This window comes from Notolabrus celidotus, chromosome 17, assembly GCF_009762535.1.
Source record: "Notolabrus celidotus isolate fNotCel1 chromosome 17, fNotCel1.pri, whole genome shotgun sequence".
Lineage (NCBI taxonomy): Eukaryota > Metazoa > Chordata > Actinopteri > Labriformes > Labridae > Notolabrus > Notolabrus celidotus.
Genome location: NC_048288.1, coordinates 9,894,413 through 9,913,281, shown reverse-complemented (window position 1 = coordinate 9,913,281; position 18,869 = coordinate 9,894,413). Strand labels below are relative to the sequence as shown.

At 45.2% G+C, this 18,869-nt stretch overlaps 1 protein-coding gene across 1 annotated transcript in view; it reads right to left on the bottom strand.

Annotated features, from left to right (window-relative positions):
• Positions 1-55: 55 nt before the first annotated feature.
• boc (BOC cell adhesion associated, oncogene regulated) overlaps positions 56-18,869 on the bottom strand; it is a 28,954-nt gene continuing 10,140 nt past the window's right edge. The window contains exons 2-18 of the mRNA XM_034706317.1: positions 14,390-14,518; positions 13,664-13,936; positions 9,385-9,531; positions 8,330-8,473; positions 7,147-7,440; positions 5,689-5,964; positions 5,336-5,604; positions 5,087-5,252; positions 4,487-4,546; positions 4,001-4,210; positions 3,536-3,711; positions 3,231-3,453; positions 2,910-3,098; positions 2,573-2,784; positions 2,399-2,487; positions 1,467-1,639; positions 56-1,101 (exon numbers count right to left, since the gene is read on the bottom strand). Of these exons, the coding sequence (XP_034562208.1) occupies positions 932-1,101; positions 1,467-1,639; positions 2,399-2,487; positions 2,573-2,784; positions 2,910-3,098; positions 3,231-3,453; positions 3,536-3,711; positions 4,001-4,210; positions 4,487-4,546; positions 5,087-5,252; positions 5,336-5,604; positions 5,689-5,964; positions 7,147-7,440; positions 8,330-8,473; positions 9,385-9,531; positions 13,664-13,936; positions 14,390-14,501 (3,183 nt within the window). The 5' untranslated portion in view covers positions 14,502-14,518 and the 3' untranslated portion in view covers positions 56-931. The remainder of the gene's footprint in view (positions 1,102-1,466; positions 1,640-2,398; positions 2,488-2,572; positions 2,785-2,909; positions 3,099-3,230; positions 3,454-3,535; positions 3,712-4,000; positions 4,211-4,486; positions 4,547-5,086; positions 5,253-5,335; positions 5,605-5,688; positions 5,965-7,146; positions 7,441-8,329; positions 8,474-9,384; positions 9,532-13,663; positions 13,937-14,389; positions 14,519-18,869) is intronic.

The window sequence follows — 18,869 nt, the reverse complement described above, 5'->3', positions numbered from 1 at the left end:
GCTAGTGAATGACGCCCCAATGGGTAACGCATGGATAAAGCACCACAGACTCGGGTCAGGCTCATAAGCTTTTATTTACATGCTATAGTGCTCCAGCATGTGCAGCCACAGGACGGCGGCACCTCTAAGTGAGAGTGTAGATTCAGGATCTCCTTCATTTCCATTACAGATGTCTCTGCCAAAGACTAATACTTATGCACCAACCTGTGAGGGAACAATAATACTGACACACCTGTCACAGCGCCCTCACCTGGCAGTCATTTGGTAACCAGCACATGAGTAAACATAGAAGTGGTTGCAGTTTAAAGTTGAGCTTATCTATGACTGAGTTTCAGATAATTTCCAGAATCTCTCCCATTCAGTGATTTAAAAAAATAAATAACTATACAATATATCATCTCCTGTACACCACTGGACACAATGAGTTATGTTTCATACACATGTTAATAGTTTGTTAATGATGAACGATGCATAATACATGTTATTGCTATACAAAACAACAGGCAGGCTTTTATTTTGAAAATGTGACAGATCTAAACGGAAGCACCTGGTAATTACAGCATCAGACTGTCTGAATGGTCCCTTTGTTTCTCTCGAACATAAAGCTAAGTACCTTCTGTGAGGAATGATGTGAGGAGAGTCTGAACATGAAGTGCTAACAGAAAGAGGAATCCCCTGCAGATGTGAGTACTCGGCTGTTCTTCACACGAGGAATAACGTCTCAAACTCCTTAATATCCTCCCAGGAACACAATCACTACACGGTGCTCCCTTTCTCAGTGACAGCGTGTGAATAAAGAGTCTCTTTCACTATAAAAATACCTTATATACAGTTCAATCACACACTTATGTACAAAAGCATAAATATATAAATATCTGTGATACAAAAATAAATATTTTCTCTTGTTTTCTTCTGTTTGTGTGACAGTCTCTCATGCATCTGTTGTGTTGGCCGTCCCTGTGTTCTCAGGGGACGCTTCATTTGGGAGGATGTTCACTTCCTGTATTGTTATGTCTTGGGACTGTGGTGTCGAGGCTGCTGAGGATGATGTGGTGAAAATCCCTTCATCCTCTAGAGAAAGAAGAGGGAATGAGGATGTTTCTGCAGGAGGAAGAAGAGTAAACATGTTAGCAACAAGAAATCTCCCACTCAGGCATGGTACCTCATTCTTGAGGTTAAGATAAATGTGTCACAAAATAATCTCAACTCAAGGTCCTTTAAATACAAGCTTCAAAACTAGTATTGAGTTTACATTACCACACATCTTCAAATCTTTCTCTCCATACAGACTATTTATCAGTAACATACATTGATTGTTCCCTGAATAACTCTTAGTGTTTCAATTAATCAGAACTTCTGCAAGGCAGGATAATCTCACACCAGAAATACAACTTAATTCTCCATCAGTCTAAAAGGGACAAATCACCCTGATCATAAAAGGTTTGAAAGAAAGTAACTCCACGTACTTTGAATGATGATATCCTCTACTTTCTCTTCATCACAGAAGCTGCCATCATCTTCCGTTTCCGGTGAACTGAGGAGCTGGTGAGAGGAGTCGGGGAGCTGATGAGAGGAGTCGAGGAGCTGTAGAGTGGAGTCATCCTGAGGACAGCAGCTCTGTTCATGACAGCCCAACCCTCTGAGATGGACGACAGGAAAAAGTTCAAATTAAAGCTGAAACTTTTGGTTTGCCCTGCTGGAGGCATCTGCCTGTTAAGGAAGTTTGTCCTTGCAGCTGTTACTTGCTAAATGCTGCAAAGTGCTCTGCTCATGGTGGATTAAGATGAGATCAGACTGAGTCCTGTCTGTAAGATGGGACTGGATCTTATCCTGTCTTGATGTTGGGTCTTTGTTAATAATAGAACAGAGCACGGTCCAGACCTGCTCTGTTTGGAAAGAGTCTGAGGATAACATTGGTTGTGATTTGGCGCTATATAAATAAAGATTGGTTGACTGATTGATACTGAGCCAGAACCATTCATGAGTCAACAGAAAGCATTTAACCCAGAAATGCTAAGCTCACATGCTACTTTCTCTCGCAGGCTTTACGGTGAAGGTTTGGACTAAAACAGTGTTTCATTATGAATTCAAACTTTTGATCTTGAAGGGAGTCAGAATATATTCCTTTATTTTTATGAATAAAAAATTGGCTGATTGATTCCATAAAGTTCATGCTCCTCTTCTTCCTCTTCAGTCAGTAAAAGTTTAACAGGATGCTGAAATGCATCTGAATGCTCCTCAGCATGGTCTAAACCTGATCGTGATAATCTGTATGAATCCTTATTTTGCCACCTCAAGCTCTTTCTGCTTTCTCATCACCAGTGTATTTGAACTAATTCCACATTGTGCCTTTAAAACATCAGGGCACATACTGTATGAGATCTGAATGTGAACTCACCTGGTGGAGTAGTGATAAACAGGTACATGTCCATTTGACACTGTCTGTGGTAACAACGTGTCACACTCCATATCACAGTCTGCCTCCTCCTGCAGAACAAAACAAAGTGTCACATCGATTCATCCAACACTGTCAGAGTTCATTACATCTACAGCCTGAACACAGTGTCTGTACCTGCTGCAGCCCGGGCAGGAAGTGTGTGGGGTGCTGGGGCTTGCCGTTGGGAGTGTATTCTCCATTAGCAGGATAAACCCCGTGTGGAGCGGTCATGTGACCGTCCAGCGGACAGTGGCCAACCAGAGCCAGCCCCTGAAGAGGGACCATGGTGTACTGACACGACGACACAGGAGCGGCCACGGCAGGAAAACACAGGTCTGATGTTTGTTCTGGAATAAACACATAAATATTATTATTATATGTACTGACACATGTTTATTTACATGTTCAAAGAGGATTACTAAAGTGAAGTAAAACAATCTGCAGAGAGGGGCGAAATGAGACGAGCACTCACTCTGTTTGGCCCAAGCCCTCCAAAGGCAGAACGGGATGAAAGCAACGATGATGAAGACGAAGGCTACCAAGAGTACGATGCCAACTATGAGATAAGGGAGATCGCCCGGCCGAGTCACAAGCCCGTGTCCCGGTCCTAACTCTTGGTCGGGGGTTTCTGATGGAGTAGGTCGCTGTTGGTTTGGACGAGCTGGGAAACAAAATGAAAATGTGTTTAAAAACTGAAGCTCCACCTTCAAAAGAGCGGAACATGTCCCACTTCTAGACACATCAGTGAATAAATGTTCATGCTACAGTTTTATCTCCATAATGATGAGCTCACCTTTCGTTTCCAGGATCACTACATTCCCAAATTCACTCTCTCCCTTCTCGTTGAAGCTCTGCATCTTGATGTCATACGCAGTCTCAGGCTGTAGGTCGGTGATTGAGTGCCAGTATCTGTCTCCCTCCACCACATCCCTCTTGTAGTCACTGTCATTATCGCTGTCTGTCGGCCGGTAGTAGATGTAGAAACCGTAGATGGGAGTGTTGTTGACGGGGGTGTACTGTAGGGACGGAGATCAACTATGAATACAAAACCTAGATTCATCCTGATGAAGAATACCAAGTCTTCTTCATGACACTCACCGTCCATTTGAGAATAATGGTGGTCTCATTAATGGCTTCATTGTAGGTGATGTAGGGTCCATCGACAGGGCGCTCGTGGGTCCTCCCACCCACAACCGTGTAAGCCTTGGAAGGAGCGCTGGGAGGACTAGAGCCGATCACGTTCACCGCCACGACACGAAACTTGTAGGACGTACCTGCAGGCAGAGCGATAACCATCACTTGAGTGAAGCTGTTGTTGTGAAGACTAATGATGTTTGTTTTCTCTTTACTTTCAAAGTTAATCAGACCCAGTTACAGTCTGATTGATGGCAGCACTTACTGAAATGACTATAACAACACTCATTACACTGATGAATTTACAGGCCGTGGGAATGTAATTGTGAAGGACATCATCTCTGTAATTACACACACATCCTCCCTCCCTCCCCACGACTCCACAGAGTCAAACTGCTGAACAGTAACCACGCGGTTCAAAGTACCAACCTTTCTCCAGGCCTGTGATCTCCACAGAGAGTCGAGATGGGGGAATGTTCTCCACCGCTGTCACCCAGTCCTCTCCAGCCTTCTTCACCTTCTTGTACTCCACTCTGAACGATTGGATTGGGAAGCCACGGTTACCGCGAGGAATCCAAGTCACGTAGGCCGATGTTTCTGTTGCCGTTGAGACTGTGGGTTTGTCAGGGGCTTCGGGAGCTGCAGAGAGGGCCGGCCGGTGTCAGAGCAAGGACAATAACAGATATAAACTCAGACTGCACTCTGTTATTAAGACAGCGGAGGAAAAACATGCAACACTTACTGAGAGCTCATCCTTCAGACGGAAGAGGGAAAGAGAAACTTCTGTTAGTCAGAGGAGGGTGTTAGAAGTTCATAGTGTTATATAGTTTTTTTTAGCTCATTCAGAGGAAGTGATTATCTGGTTAGTTCAGTTAAGAGAGGAGAAACTAAGAACAGAAGATGACAGATACGTACGAGAGAGGCTTGGTGAAGGGACAGCTGGAGTTTTGGGCGGGTCGATCTGACCTTTACGACCTGAAAACACAAACACAGACAGTCTGATTAGAGAGCTGCTCTTCACTGTTTACAAAAACATTAACGTAACATTTTAACTAGTGCACAGCTGAGCTAGCCTTTCTCTGAGGTCCTGTTAGCACTTTGAGATAACTGCTCAAGTCTTAAATAGGTTACTGCATGACTTCATGTTCCAGAGCAGCAGGTTCCTATCGTATTTAACAAGTTTAAGTTAATAAGCATGTCCTCCAGCTCTGACCACAGTGTCACCTAACTAGCATGCTAAGGTTTGTATATTAGCACCTCACATGAACCTCTGAACATCATGTTCTTAGTTATCCAATGTGATTCATTCATCTTACAGGGACATGGATTTGTGCATGACATTTAATAAAAATTAAGGCTGAAGCAAAACTCGAAGGATCATCAGCATATAAAGATTCATCCCAATGAGTCAGTACAGACTTAAAGTTAGCTCCATGTAAAACAGGGTCACACGTTCTAGTCTTTATTTACTAAGAAAGACATCATAAAACAATACACCACCAGCCGTGGTCGTACCTTTGCCCGTTCTGAAGGTCATCATGGCAGGTTGTCCCAAACCTGCACAGTTCTTAGCCGTCATCTCCACCTCGTACAGGCTGTCCGGCTGCAGTTTAGCCAGAGTGAGCTTATGTAGAGCTCCTGAGATGCTGCTGGAGGTCCACTCTGCCAGAGGGTCTCCCACCTGAAGGAGGATCAGAGAGGTGAGTCACAGAGAAAGCACTCGCTTCCGATCCTGTGATGAGAACTGTGAGCTGACTGCAGTACCTTTCTGTATTTGATCATGTACTCCAGCACAGGTGCTCCACGTTCATGCCGCGGCCTCCATGTGAGTTCATAGTAGTCCGCCTTGCCGGTGCGGGGCTGGCTGAGGATGATGGGGGCTTCAGCAGGAAGGATCTGTCCTGGCAGCTCAGAGCAGTCCAGAGGCAGCATGGCTCCAGCGACCCCGGGCCTAACAGGCGGCTGCTCTCTCAGCACCTTGTCTGGGCTGAGTGGTCTGTAAATGGAGGGCAGCCTCCCTCTTGATGGAATCCCTGCAAAGAAAGACGAATATCATGAAATCTGAAAGCTGCAGACTAAAGAATCAAACCTGCGACAAAGTCTGAACTCTCACTTACCGGTCGACACTGTGATGAGGCGCGCAGAGGCCTGAGCGCTGCCCACCCCGTTCTCAGCCATGCACTGGTACAGTCCATCATCCTGGGGGCCCACGTTGGTGACACGCAGCCCTTTGGCAGTGAGGCGGTGGCGAGGAGACGGGCTGAGAGGGCGGGCATTGTGGAGCCACATCACTGAGGGGGCGGGTTTACCCCGGACCTGACAGATGAAACGAACCGTCTCTCCGTACACGACCTCCTGCTGCTGCTGCAGCTCCACCGTCACCTGAGGAGGCTCTGTAGAGGAGAGGAGGAACAGAGGGCAGTGCTTAGCTTGTGTGGTCGGTTTAATGTTTATGTTTGCATCAGTGTGCTGAGGACAGGTAGAATAATGTTCATTCATTCTTAAAACCGTTTTCATGTTAAATTCACATTCTGAGTCATTTCTAATAAAACAATCCAGACCTGTTCCTGTTCCAGCTCCTCAGAGCGTTTTCTGCTTCTCTGTTTGTTTCATTTTGAAAACTCACCCTGTCACTAATGTTTTTCCAACTGCTGGTCCAAAACCCAACTTATAACCCCTCTGGGTGTTTAGGAGACATCTTCAGAAGTACTTACTGTGCCAGCAGTTAAGAAGTAAAAATACAAAAATGAGAAAGGCAGAAAGAATCTGCTGAAACAACCAACGTTTGATCAATGACTTAATCCATTATTAAAATGGTTTAAGCTTCAACAATGCCAGATGTGTGAGTTTGTGTGTGTGTGTGTGTGTGTGTGTGTGTGTGTGTGTGTGTGTGTGTGTGTGTGTGTGTGTGTGTGTGTGTGTGTGTGTGTGTGTGTGTGTGTGTGTGTGTGTGTGTGTGTGTGTGTGTGTGTGCATGTGTGTGTATGTTTGTGTAGGCTGTATGGCAGTGAGTAGTACACACTGAGGCAGGGCCAGCTAGTTGATGGTTGGCTGCTTGTGAATCAGAGAAAGACAGAGCTCATTACAGCCGCAGCAGCTCTCTGGCTTTAATTAGAGCCAGCTGCAGAGAGACAAGCCCTCAACGCACACTCTATACACACACGAATACACACACACACACACACACACATATACTGAAGCATGTACACACACAGAAAATCACTGTAAAAACAGTCATCCATAACCTAGACACATTCAATCAAGTCCTGCTCCAGAAAAGAGAGCTCTGTCTCCACAAAACTCCACCCGGGCCGACTGACTTCTCGCACACACACAACTGCAAACACACAACTGCAAACACGCAAACACACAACTGCAAACACACACACACACACACACGCACACGCACACACACACAGCTCTGTGCTCTCTGTCTGCAGAACAGCAGTCAGTGTGATCAATAAATCTATGACACTGAAAAACAAAACTCTGTTGTTTTGTCTCCACATTGATTCGAGAATCACTTAACGCTCCTCAGAGCACCAGACGAACACACTACGACAACATCTACTCACCGAACACTTGCACGTCGTAGAGCACTGTGGCAGAGCTGGCCGAGCCCATGCCGTTGTCTGCTCTGCACACGTAAGTCCCCGAGTCTCTCTCTCCCACGGCGTCGATCAGCAGGTTGCTGAGCAGGAAGCGCGTGTTGTTATGAGAACGCAGGTCCTGCCCATCTTTCGCCCATCTGACCTGCGGCGTGGGGATGCCACTGGCGACGCACTCCAACACCAGACGCTGGCCTTTGGTCACCATGATGGAGCGAGAGGCTGGAGGGTAAATGATGCGAGCGGCTTCGGAGGTGGAGCCTGAGAGAGATGAGGACAGGCGAGGAATGAATACTTAATCCAGATGTGTGAGTGTGTATAGGTGTTTGTATATTTTCACATCTTACTCTGTCACTTTAAAGCTCCTGTAAGTGGATTTGATCTGGTTACTAATCAGACTAAAGTTAATATTGATGCACCAGTATGACCTTCAAACAGAGAGCAGATTAATCAATAAGCTAGATCTTTATTCATCCATTTCTGGTTAATCTATAACCTTTCAGCGGGGCAGGCATCAGATGAGTTTAAAGCATGCTGCTGAAATATCCTCTTTATTGTTTCTACACATGAAGATTTTTGGTGAGTCTCACATTACACATAAAATAAAGAAGATTGAGACTTTTTGCCAGCACACAACACACTGGAGCAGTGAACAAAAACATAATTAAAGTGATAAATCCTCCTGCTCTGTCCACAGGGGGCACTGTAAGCATGAACTCCCTAGAGTTTCTTCCAGGAGCTTTAAATCATATATCTGTTGTAGATTTATCTTCATCATGAACTCAACAGGTTTGAAGTCTGCACTCTCTGATGTTATTTAAGAAGTAAGACTTGTGCACGTCCTAACTGGTGACTGATGTGTTCATGCTTAAAGTTACCCTGAAGAGGCGAGTGTGAACCTCTGAACTTCCTGTTCTTAGTTTTCTTCTAGTCAAATAAAATTAAAGAGAATCCACCGTGATTCATTCATGTTACAGGGGCATGCATTTGTACATAAACTTGGACCTCCACTCAGGTCCTTTAAATTAATGAGGGACAGGTTCATGTTTCAGTGTGACCCTGGACTTCTTTAACTGGTTTTATTTTAATTATAATAATTAAAATTAAAGCTTGATGTTGCGACAGAACATGGTGAAGGAGGATGACTCACGGCGGATGCGCAGGCGGTCTGCAGAGGAGGATGTTTTGACCTCCTGAGTGACGGGGTTGTAGGCGGCACACTTGTACGGCCCCTCGTCATCCTGCGTGGCGTTGGCTATCTGCAGGTTCCCTGACGGCATGATGAGGTAGTTCCCTGCAACACGAAAACCAAACAAACAAATTCATTAATCTGTACGTGTACTTATGAAGCCGGTGCACAAGCTGTTACTGCTTTTCGTGAACTGGGATAAATTAAAGGGACACTTCGTATCTTAGGTGTACAGCACGAGCAGTAAAATAAAAACTGAGCTGATTTTTAGGACAGATGTTTCTTTTATATTTACATTAGCATGTTCACTGCATGTGTGTGCATTTGTATGTATATACCAAAAAAAAAAAAACTGTATGTGTAGCATGTCCAAAATAGCATGAGTGGATTTAAATAGCAATTTATGCATAAAGCATGTCCTAAAGTGAACTTTATCAACACATTTTTAGTTTTGAGGACTTCTTAATGAGTGCAAAAGAATATTTAAGATGAATACATGCAGAAATAAAGACAGAAAATTGTTTAGATAATACATTTTCATAGATAAAAATCAAATTCATAAAGTAAAAAACAGCCTGTCGTGTTCATACAGTTTGTTCTGTCAGAGGACACCTATACATGTTTCTTTATATGTTTGCACTATCAGCAGAGACCACAAGGTGGAGCCAAAAACATGGCTGTGAACAGTGAACCCTCGTGAATGTGGCGTTCATTTCCTCTGAGATAAGAGGCAGATATCAGTACCTACAGCTCGCAGGCATCATCAGCATACCAGCCACAAAGCACTAGAGCTTTTCTTCTTCTCTTCCAGGCGACTTAGAAGTAAATAGTTTCAAAAATAAACAACTGCACTCCCATGTTTCAACATTCTCCAGATAAAACCTTATCACGGGCTCTACGATGGGCCAGATAGCAGGATTAGAGCATTCCAGTGAATTATGAAGATAGTATGGGAATCAAAAGGGAGGCAGGCTGAGGTTTATGGGAAACGCTAATGAACTGGAGCGGCTCAGTACCTTTGGACGTTTCCAGCCACTCCTGTTTGACGCTGTAGCGGACCTGAGCCTTGGGCTGGCTTTCCGGGAGGTGGCATTCGATGACGGCCGTGTTGCCTTCGTCGACCTCGATCTCCTGCTGGTCGTCAGGCTCAAAGTCCCGCAGCTCTGATAGACACACAGACGAGGGAAAAGTCAGTTAGCTGCTTCACAGTGAGACTTTCTGTCATCACGTTAATGCAGAGTGTAAATCACATCCAACGGCACATGTACACAGTCAGTCCTCAGCTTTAGAGGAGCAAAACCGCAGATTGGAGCAATAATAAACTTGTGTTTCCATATTGGGTTTCTCTCACATCAGCTTGTCCCCATTGTATGAAAACTACACTCAACCCACAGCTCTCTAATGTGCCCTCTCTTTGAACATCAAACCTCTTCTTCTTCCATTTACTCATTTCTTGCCCAATGTTTTTTTGAACATGCTCTGACTAAGGTCACTCCTCTGCTTTCCCATTTCATGTCCCTCCAGAAAAGCCTGAAGCTGGAGTCTGTAACATCAGAGTGGCTGTCATTAATCCTGTCAAACATTACCCTGCCACTGGAGCTGCTTCAGGTTCTGTGGGAAACAGGGGAGTGGGATTACTGAGGGCATGTGCTGCGACTGTGTCCTGCAGACACACAGTCTGCACAGCACAGACACTCATGTGACCTCTGACCCCTTAAAATCCCCTCCCAACCCTGCCTGAGCAGCCAGGAGGCCCGGCCACGGGGTTAAAGGTGAGAGGTGTCCATCCTATAGAGTTTCAAAGACAGATATGCGGTTTGGGTTTGGGAAGAAAGAAACAAAACTTCACTCTTAAGAGAAGAAAAAGAAAAACCCACAAAAATCTAAGTGGGGGGGGTGGGGGGGGGTGTTAGCGTTTTATAGATGTGAAGCTCGAGGGACAAGAGAGGAGGAGGAACAGAGAGAGCTGGAGAAATGGGTCATGATGGAGGCCAAGAGTGAAATAAAACTTCTACAGGAACGTCATCAAACGTCTCTGCTTGATTTATTCTTCACTAACATGGCGTCTCTTCATTCTTTCCAGAGGTGCTGTAACTGCTGTGTTTGTCTTGGAGCGACTCTCTCTGCAGAGAAGCTGCTGGTACACACAGTCAGCTGACCGCACTCTGCATACAGCTCTGTGTACTGCTCTGTGTCCACTGATCAAGACTTCAGAGTGATCGAATCAAAGCCCTGAACAAACACCTCCACAGCAGGGAGCCGACTCATTCAGCGTGCTCCACTGTGACTGAGTGTAAAAGCACGCACACGCACACGCACACGCACACGCACACACACACACACACACAAACACACACTCCGTTTCAGATGAGAATCCCAGCCAGAACATGTCAAGCTAAGTTGTGTGTGTGTGTGTGTGTGCGTGTGTGTGTGTGTGTGTGTGTGTGTGTGTGTGTGTGTGTGTGTGTGTGTGTGAGTGTATGTTGGGGAAAAAGCCTTGGAGAGACCGTGTGGCGCTCCATTTGCTAAATCAATCAGGTGCTGTTTTTACAGCCCCCCCTCCTCCTCCCAAATTCCTCCACTCACACCTTTTAACCCTGAAAAAAAACTGCGCTCCGTATTCTTCAGAACCCCGCATGGGTGCATCTCAGGTGTGTGTGCATGCATAGTTTGTGTAAGTGAGTGTGTGTACGTGTGAGTTAGTGTGTGTGAGTGTGTGTGGCAGGGATGCAGGATTGATGGTATTCATAAAGTGAAGCAGACCTCCCGCACCAGCGCTGCTTGGCAGAGCAGACTTAAAATATTTCAAGAGACACTGCATTCATCATCTTTATGTGGAGCAGCAGGAGGCCTGTGTCTGTGTGTCTGAATTATAACATGTTTGTGCAACGTGTTGTGCATTCACGTTGTGCAGATACATGTCTCTGTTTTCTGCACAGAGGGGAGGGAGATTGTCTGCACAAGAATCCAAGCGAGGAGCTTTTAACTTCTGCCAAAAAAAGAGCAGATCCTCCAGAGCTGGATAGCGCAGAGGGTCTGGAATCAACCTATCCTCATCCCAGAGAACATGTGCGTACAGCTAAGAGGGCTCACATGGAGAGGCAAGCACGTACACACTCCCTGTGGAGCAATTCCTTAGGCAGTCTGGGGGTGGCCGAGAAAGAGAGACCGTTATTAAATTAGAGACGTTTTTTGGGGGGGGGGGGGTGAAAAAGTCTGCCTCCATATGTGGTTATTTCAACAACCACCACTGGAACCATCAATAACTTTGGACTCCCTTTGTACGAAAACACAGAGGAAAAACACAACACCTGGAGGAGAAGACGGGAGAGTGAGAGATAATGAGAGGATTGAGGAGGAGAGAGAGTGACAGGGTGAGGAGGGAAGCAAGCAGAGGGAGAGAAACGTGTGAAAGTGTGTGTAAGGTTATGCAGGGGAGACAGAGAATGTGACATCACGTCTCATCTTGTCTCAACGCGCCTAAAAACACCTTCAGTTTCTTAAGCTACGGCAGCCTACTCACTGCCATACAGCCTACACAAACATACACACGCACAGACACACGCACAGACGCACAGACAGACCCACGCGCACGTGCACACACACACACACACACACACACACACACACACACACACACACACACACACACACACACACACACACACACACACACACACACACACACAAACACACACACAAACACACACACACACACACACACACACACACACACACACACACACACACACACACACACACACAGCATCCTTATCTCCCCCCAGTCCTTTAACCAATTACGGGGCCATAATTTCTGTCGAGCCTGGCTGTCGGGCCCCGTGGCGAGGAATGCGGTGTTGTGGGGAGCAGAGGGTCCAGTGGAAGCAGGGGGCCCCCAGCCTGGCTGGTCCCCTCTCCCCTCAGCTCTGACCGGCCCCCGGCCCCTGAGTCCCCTCCATTCCTCTGACTCAGATTACACAGCTTCAGGCCCCCTCTCGGTCCCACGATGCATATCAAATATAACCCCACACGCTCGGGCCGCCACAAACACCAGCAGTGAGAATAATTCACTTTAGCTGCATTAGATCAAGATGACACCGCAGACCGGCGGCTGCTGACGGGTACTTTCTAACTCATATCTGTTTCAACTGTGTTCAAGTACCACCTGAAGAAGTGGAAAGTAAAATTCACCTCATGAAATTAATCAAGGGTTTACGCTAACAAAGCTGCCCCTTCACTGTTTGGCTAAACTGGAAGGTTTGTTGCACCAGAACCAACAACCGTACTGCTATCAGCCACTTATACTGACACCACTAGCCTGGCTCTGTTACTGGCTAAAATGCAAAGCTGAAGGAAACAGCCTTTAGTTCCCAGACTGTCCACTGGGAGGCCTTGTTTAAAAGCAGAGTGAAAATGTTGACTGCTTGGTACAATCAACACTTTCATCTCCATCACTTTCAGCTCTTTACTTCACTACAGAGAAAACTTATCTGTTGTTCACTGAAACCACTGTTATTCATGATTAGCTATAATTAAGAGCATGGCTGATTTGACTGACAGGTAGGTGCGTTGTAGACACCAGGTGGAAGGATATGACCTCAACTCCACTTATTCATAGTTTCTGTTTCAGACACATATGAGCTTCAGTCAGCTTTTCCTCCATCTTTGGACAGGTCAGTGAGTTGTTGTTTCAGGGGCCATGTGCATCATTACTTTCTATCAAATTAAACCAAGTGCACCGTCACTTCTACCCTCACGTCCCTGTATTATCAGTTTTAATCATCACATTCATCAGCGGTAGAGTTTTTTGTGTTCTCTCATTATGACAACTTTCACTACAACCACCATCATCATCGTTTCTTTGCCTTTAACACTTAATGTTTCACTCATGTTTGATGATCTGTTGTATAACTCTTATTTTACTTTACTGTCATTTTAAACGACCCTGCACTAGAGTTAAGCCCCTGGGAGGAATTATGGTTGGCATTGATTATGGCGCCCCCTGTGGAAAAAGCTGATTCTGTTTGGTACATTATCTGGGCAGCTTCTCACTGCCAGTGGTTTCAGACACTACAGATAACTACATAGAAATACGAACTCTTCTTGTGAAGGGACTCTTTCACTTTTTTAAGTCATAAAGAGGCTCATTAATATTTGCAGGATGAATCATGACCAGCCAAGACTCCTCACCAGAGCTAATGTCCAGAAGATAATAAAGTCAAAGGATGAATCATGACAAACCAAAGAGTGAATGTTTGTGTTTGTTCGTCTCAGTTTGTGTGCGTTTGTACTCACTAGCAGCAGTAACATTAGCCGGGACACTGGCCAGGGCTCCTGCTCCGGTGCTGGCCACACACTGGTACCTGCCCAGAGTCAGGTTGGACAGCGCTGGGATGAACAGGCTGTTAGGTCCCAGCACTATGCCAAAATCTCCGTCCGAGAACTCCTGACCGTTAAGACGCCAGCTGATGTTGGCGAGCGCGGGTAGGACACTGCAGCGGAGACTTACGCTGCCGCCCAGCTTCTGCACCACGGACATAGGCTCCTCAGTGAACACTGGCCCCTCATCTGAAGAAGAGAAGCAGTCAGTCAGTCAAAAACATAACATCATTAATCTGAATCTGATTTCTGACACTTTGTTTTATCTTTTGAAAGAAATGATCGTCATTCTCTCTTTTTTAATGGTTAAGGTTAAAGAGCTTTTTGTTGCAGCTTTTCATACAATACTTCTTTTCTTTTTCAGTTTTTCAAACTTGGCATGTGAGGCTCATGCAAACTACCAACCCCTTCATTTCAAATAAACTTCTGTTGCTGCTGCCAGACACGTAAAAACACCTCCCACCTGTGACTAAGCCAGAATATTTAGTCCCTGGCACGACTTCTCCTGCACCAGGTGTTTGGAAAACTAGAGTAAGGTCATTTATAAAGTCGGGACAGAAGAAGTCCGTCTACGTTTAGAGACTGAAGTGGAAAGTTTTGATCTGAAGATTTTGTTTTTCTGATATCATAGTTTGTACTCACTGGTGATGGAGGCGCCGCTCTGCAGGCAGCAGAGTAGTACTGCACCCAGAGCGCACAACACTGGAGCTCTTCTCTTTTTCATCCACGGAGTCCAGTCTCTCTTTCCAGACATCTTCCATACACTGCCCCCTGAAACACACAAAGAAGAAGAAAAAGGTCAGCGGTTGATTAACAGACTTCTCTCTCTCTAAACAAACAGAAGAAACCACTTTCTTCTGACTGAAACAAACACACACCCACAGAAGAGCGCAGAAAACAAAGCCTCCAAAACACGACGACATCATCCCTCCAAACAATCAGTCCTGATCCATACACACACACACACACGCACACACGCGCACACACGCGCACACACGCGCACACGCACGCACACACACACAAACGTCATACACAGGCAGACGTTAGCGGGACTCTGCACTCTGCAGCACCCTCAGCAGCAGAAACTCCAGACACAAATAAAGCCTTTCTTTTCTGTCAGCCCCCATCTCACCGCTGACCCCATCTCCTCCGCCTGCACCCGCACCCATCCAGAGTGTGTTCATCAAAGGGGCGCCCTCATTCTGCGGGCCGTAACCCGACCCCTCCACCTTCCCGCTCAGGTGTAACCGATACAGGTAGAGGGTCCAGGAGGAGGAGGAAGGAGGGGGAAGGGGGAAATACACAGGGTGCATTCAGGAGTGGGGACAAAGAACAACTAATGAGAGGCCGGACGGGGAGGAGGGACGAGGGGGGAAATATATATGAGAGCGAGGAGGGAGTGTGCGTGAGATGGAGGTAGGATGGATTGGGAGGAAAATGGAGACGAGGACGGTAATGGTCAGTCTATTAACAGTTAATGCAGAGAGGGGAGCTTTTCTCTCTCCCTTGTCGCCTGCTGCCAAGTTTCCCAAATTCTTTCCTGTCAGGTTAAACTAACAACTTCCTGTCAGGATGAGGAGGGTGGTCCTGCAGAACTGAATCTCTACTTCTCCCACTCGCTCTCTGATACATGCATGTTGCTGAACATGCACATACTCAAACTGTCCTGCATCCACAGAGTCAAAGTAGGAGTGCACAACTTTCTCAGACATATTTGTCCTGCTCTTATTTTGGCAGAGGATGATTAATGACACTCTGAGACTAGGGCCTGCTCGCATAACACACACCCATAAGAGGCCAGAGCCGGACCAGAATGGAAACTCTCGCGGAGCACCTTCATCTTCTAATGGCAGCGAGGAAAATGTTTAGCTGCCTGGCACGTTTAGTGAAAATGAGCAAAGCAGCAGGCTGATGGAAAAACACTGTAAAGTACGCCGAGCGTCACACACGGACACACTCGTACGCTTTAATTTCATGAGTGTGTGTAAACTGTGTCAGATTCATTCTCACGATGTGAACAACCATTTACAGCAACCCCTAAACTTTTATCAACACACCGGCTCTACTGAGCTTCCAGTGTCCAATATGATGACTAATGCACCTTATAATCCTGTGTGCACAAGATAACCATATCATGTCCAAATAGGATCACAAGGAAACAAGGTCACTGTTTGTGGATCGAGGTATTATCTTGCACACTTGGGCTCATCATCTTGTGGGCACAAGTTATCATCTTGTTATTCAAGCTAGCAGTGTCAGTGACTGCCTTCATTCCTCTTTCTTTGCAGTTCTTTGTCTGTATTCACTCTTTTCAATAAGGGAAAACTCTTCGTTGTAAGTTGTTTTCGTATTCCCACAAGATAATAAATATTGTGCTAGCATCTTCCCTTTACAGGACTCATTCATTAAAGCTATAGCTGGCTTTACTGTACACTAGAAATCAGTATAAACATTATGTTTTCACTAGGGTTACAAAATTCCAGAATTTTCAATGTTGGAAACTTTCCTTGTGAATTAACAGGAATAAACCAGGAATTTACTAAACTGAAGGTTGGCTCTTAATAAGGAACTTAAATAAAGTTGGGGAAAAATATTTTAGCATAATCCTGACTAAAACAACAATATTTCATGCAAGAACAGTTGAATATCTATACTATTCCTCAATCACATGCACATAGCACACTGCTTACTGCAGGGCTATTGAGACCACGCCCCCTACATGCACTTATTATTTGCATGTTGAGTGGGACTTTTTTGGGATTGCATTTTTGTTAATTTTTGAATGGGTTGGGTCGGGGGGATGAGTAATATTTAACTCAACATTCATATTTTGGTCTTCAATGAAAAAATTGATTGTTCAATAAAATATTTAACACTTGATAAAGTTCTGCTTACAACTAAATCTGTATTAATTGTATTATTTTGGATGGATGTCTGCTTATAACAAAACAAATATTTATGCTTGGATATGATACCTTCCCAATAAATTCCCAGTTAATTGCCATAATTTCCAATTTGGAATATTTCCAAAATTCCCCAGCTTAACTTCCCATGGAAATTTAACGGAATCTTTCAACCCCTTTGCAACCCTAGTTTTCACTGGTCTTGTCTTGCTCGCTAGCTAGGGGATTATGTTGCTAACTAGCTGCAGAATACTCCTCCATATTTACGAGCTAGCTGCTTAGTAAGCCTGTCTGCTGGTTGGTTGTTGAAGTAGAGTTGAGTTATTTAAAACAGTGTGAAAATAACACATTATCTGTAGCAGCTGAAGCTAGCCAGAAAGAGTTGTTAATTAATCAGTCGTATCGCTAAAACTACCAAAACTAGCTTAAAATGCTAACATTTTTGTATTGCTGAGTGGATTTGCTAACATGTTGACAAGTGTCATGATCAATATAAGCAAGCTTTTTACATCCAGTTATGTGATTTGAAGGTTTAACTGCTTTAGCATAAGATGCAAACATGAACATTGAAGAAAAATATTGCTTGAAACAACCGTGTTAGCCAAAGCTAGAGAGCTGCCAGTAACCTTTTAACCTCCAGCAACAGAACAAAAGGCAGAGGTCCTTTTTGTGATGTATATTGTTTTAAGTGTAACATCTTTATAACTCTGTAAACTCCATCCGTGTGTGATGTTAAGAGTTGTCCCCACTGTGTTTACTCCTGTGACCCTCAGAGAGGCTCATTAGCGGTGGGCTCACTCCGTAAACAAACAGCGAGCTTCTGTGGATCCAGCAGCAAGTAGAGCTGAAGGTCTGTGGCTTCTGAGGCTGGTTGCTGTACGGACACAACCCGAGACAGCTGCCCATAAGAGACACACACATCTGTATCAAGAACATGTTCCAGCTGTTAGGGTCTCTAACCGTAAACCACACCCGCCTGACTGCCAACAGGACACACAGCAGGACACAACGTCGCCAGTGAACACCTCTAACAGGTTAGAGAGCGAGACAGGAGGAGAGACAGAGCTTTGTTATAACAGCAGTAAGAGGCAGCCCCTCGTACATCATCACTCCCTAAAAAACAGGCCCCCTCCTCTCAGCCCGTCCTGTCTGTCCGTCTGATTCATTAGTCAGCTGGGCCCTGTGTTTGCTTAGCAGATACCCCGCCTCAAGATGAAAAGTTGGCCTGACATCCACATCCAACTTTTTCCATCCATCCCGGAGAAGACGCAGACAGAGAGAGGGAGAAGAGCCTCCTACGCATCAGCGAGACTGATAAAAAGCAGAGCAGAGCGCACAGACAGCTCCCCTAAATCAAGCATGTGTGTGTTACTGTGAGCCGAGGACTGTTTGGTTTCAGTCAGGAACAATGCTGCGTGGCACAGCGCTGATTCAAACATGTTTCAGTGAAGTGCTCAGAGATACGATTACACTAAATTGAAGCTGTTTTTGTGATCATGACGAGGTGCTGACGACAGACTACTGTGAAACAAGACCGACTTTAAACTCCTCTTCAGAAGTCTTTCTTTAATCAGTCTGATGTTTATGTTTAGTTTTGACTTCTTTCAGTTTGCTTTATTATTCCTGTTGTTCTTCATTTCATAACTTTCCTTTCTTTTTCAAATCATTCAGCACTTTGTAACTTTGTTGAGCTTTAAATTAATGGTTATGAATCATAACTTTTTTCATCTCTTTACCTGTTAAATGCTGTAAAATTTAAAATAACATATCAGGAAGTTTTTTCTTCCTCAGACTTTACTTTGTAGTCTTACGTCTGGTTAATACTTTGTTGACTTATTGTTGTATCTATGCCATCATGAGCACTACATACTTCTGCATTGGAGGGTCCATGTTGCTGTGCAATACTCCGCCTAAACACCAGTTTCTGCCCCTGCTACATTATCTGCTTGTGTGTGCTCAGGAAATAATGGCGACTGCCTTTGCAATTGGAGCTGGAGGGGATGTAACGTCATGTACAGCCGATGTACAGTGATACAGTAAATGTTATAAATGTCTGAACTGCGGTCTGTATCGTTTCTATGCACAGTTACACTTCGAAGGGGGTGCACATCAGCCTATCTGCGTAGGCCCCTGCGTAGGTACAAAATTACGCGAACCCACGGCATACACTATGGAGTGAGATCAACACAACAATAGAAACCAAGCTCACGTTCTTGCTT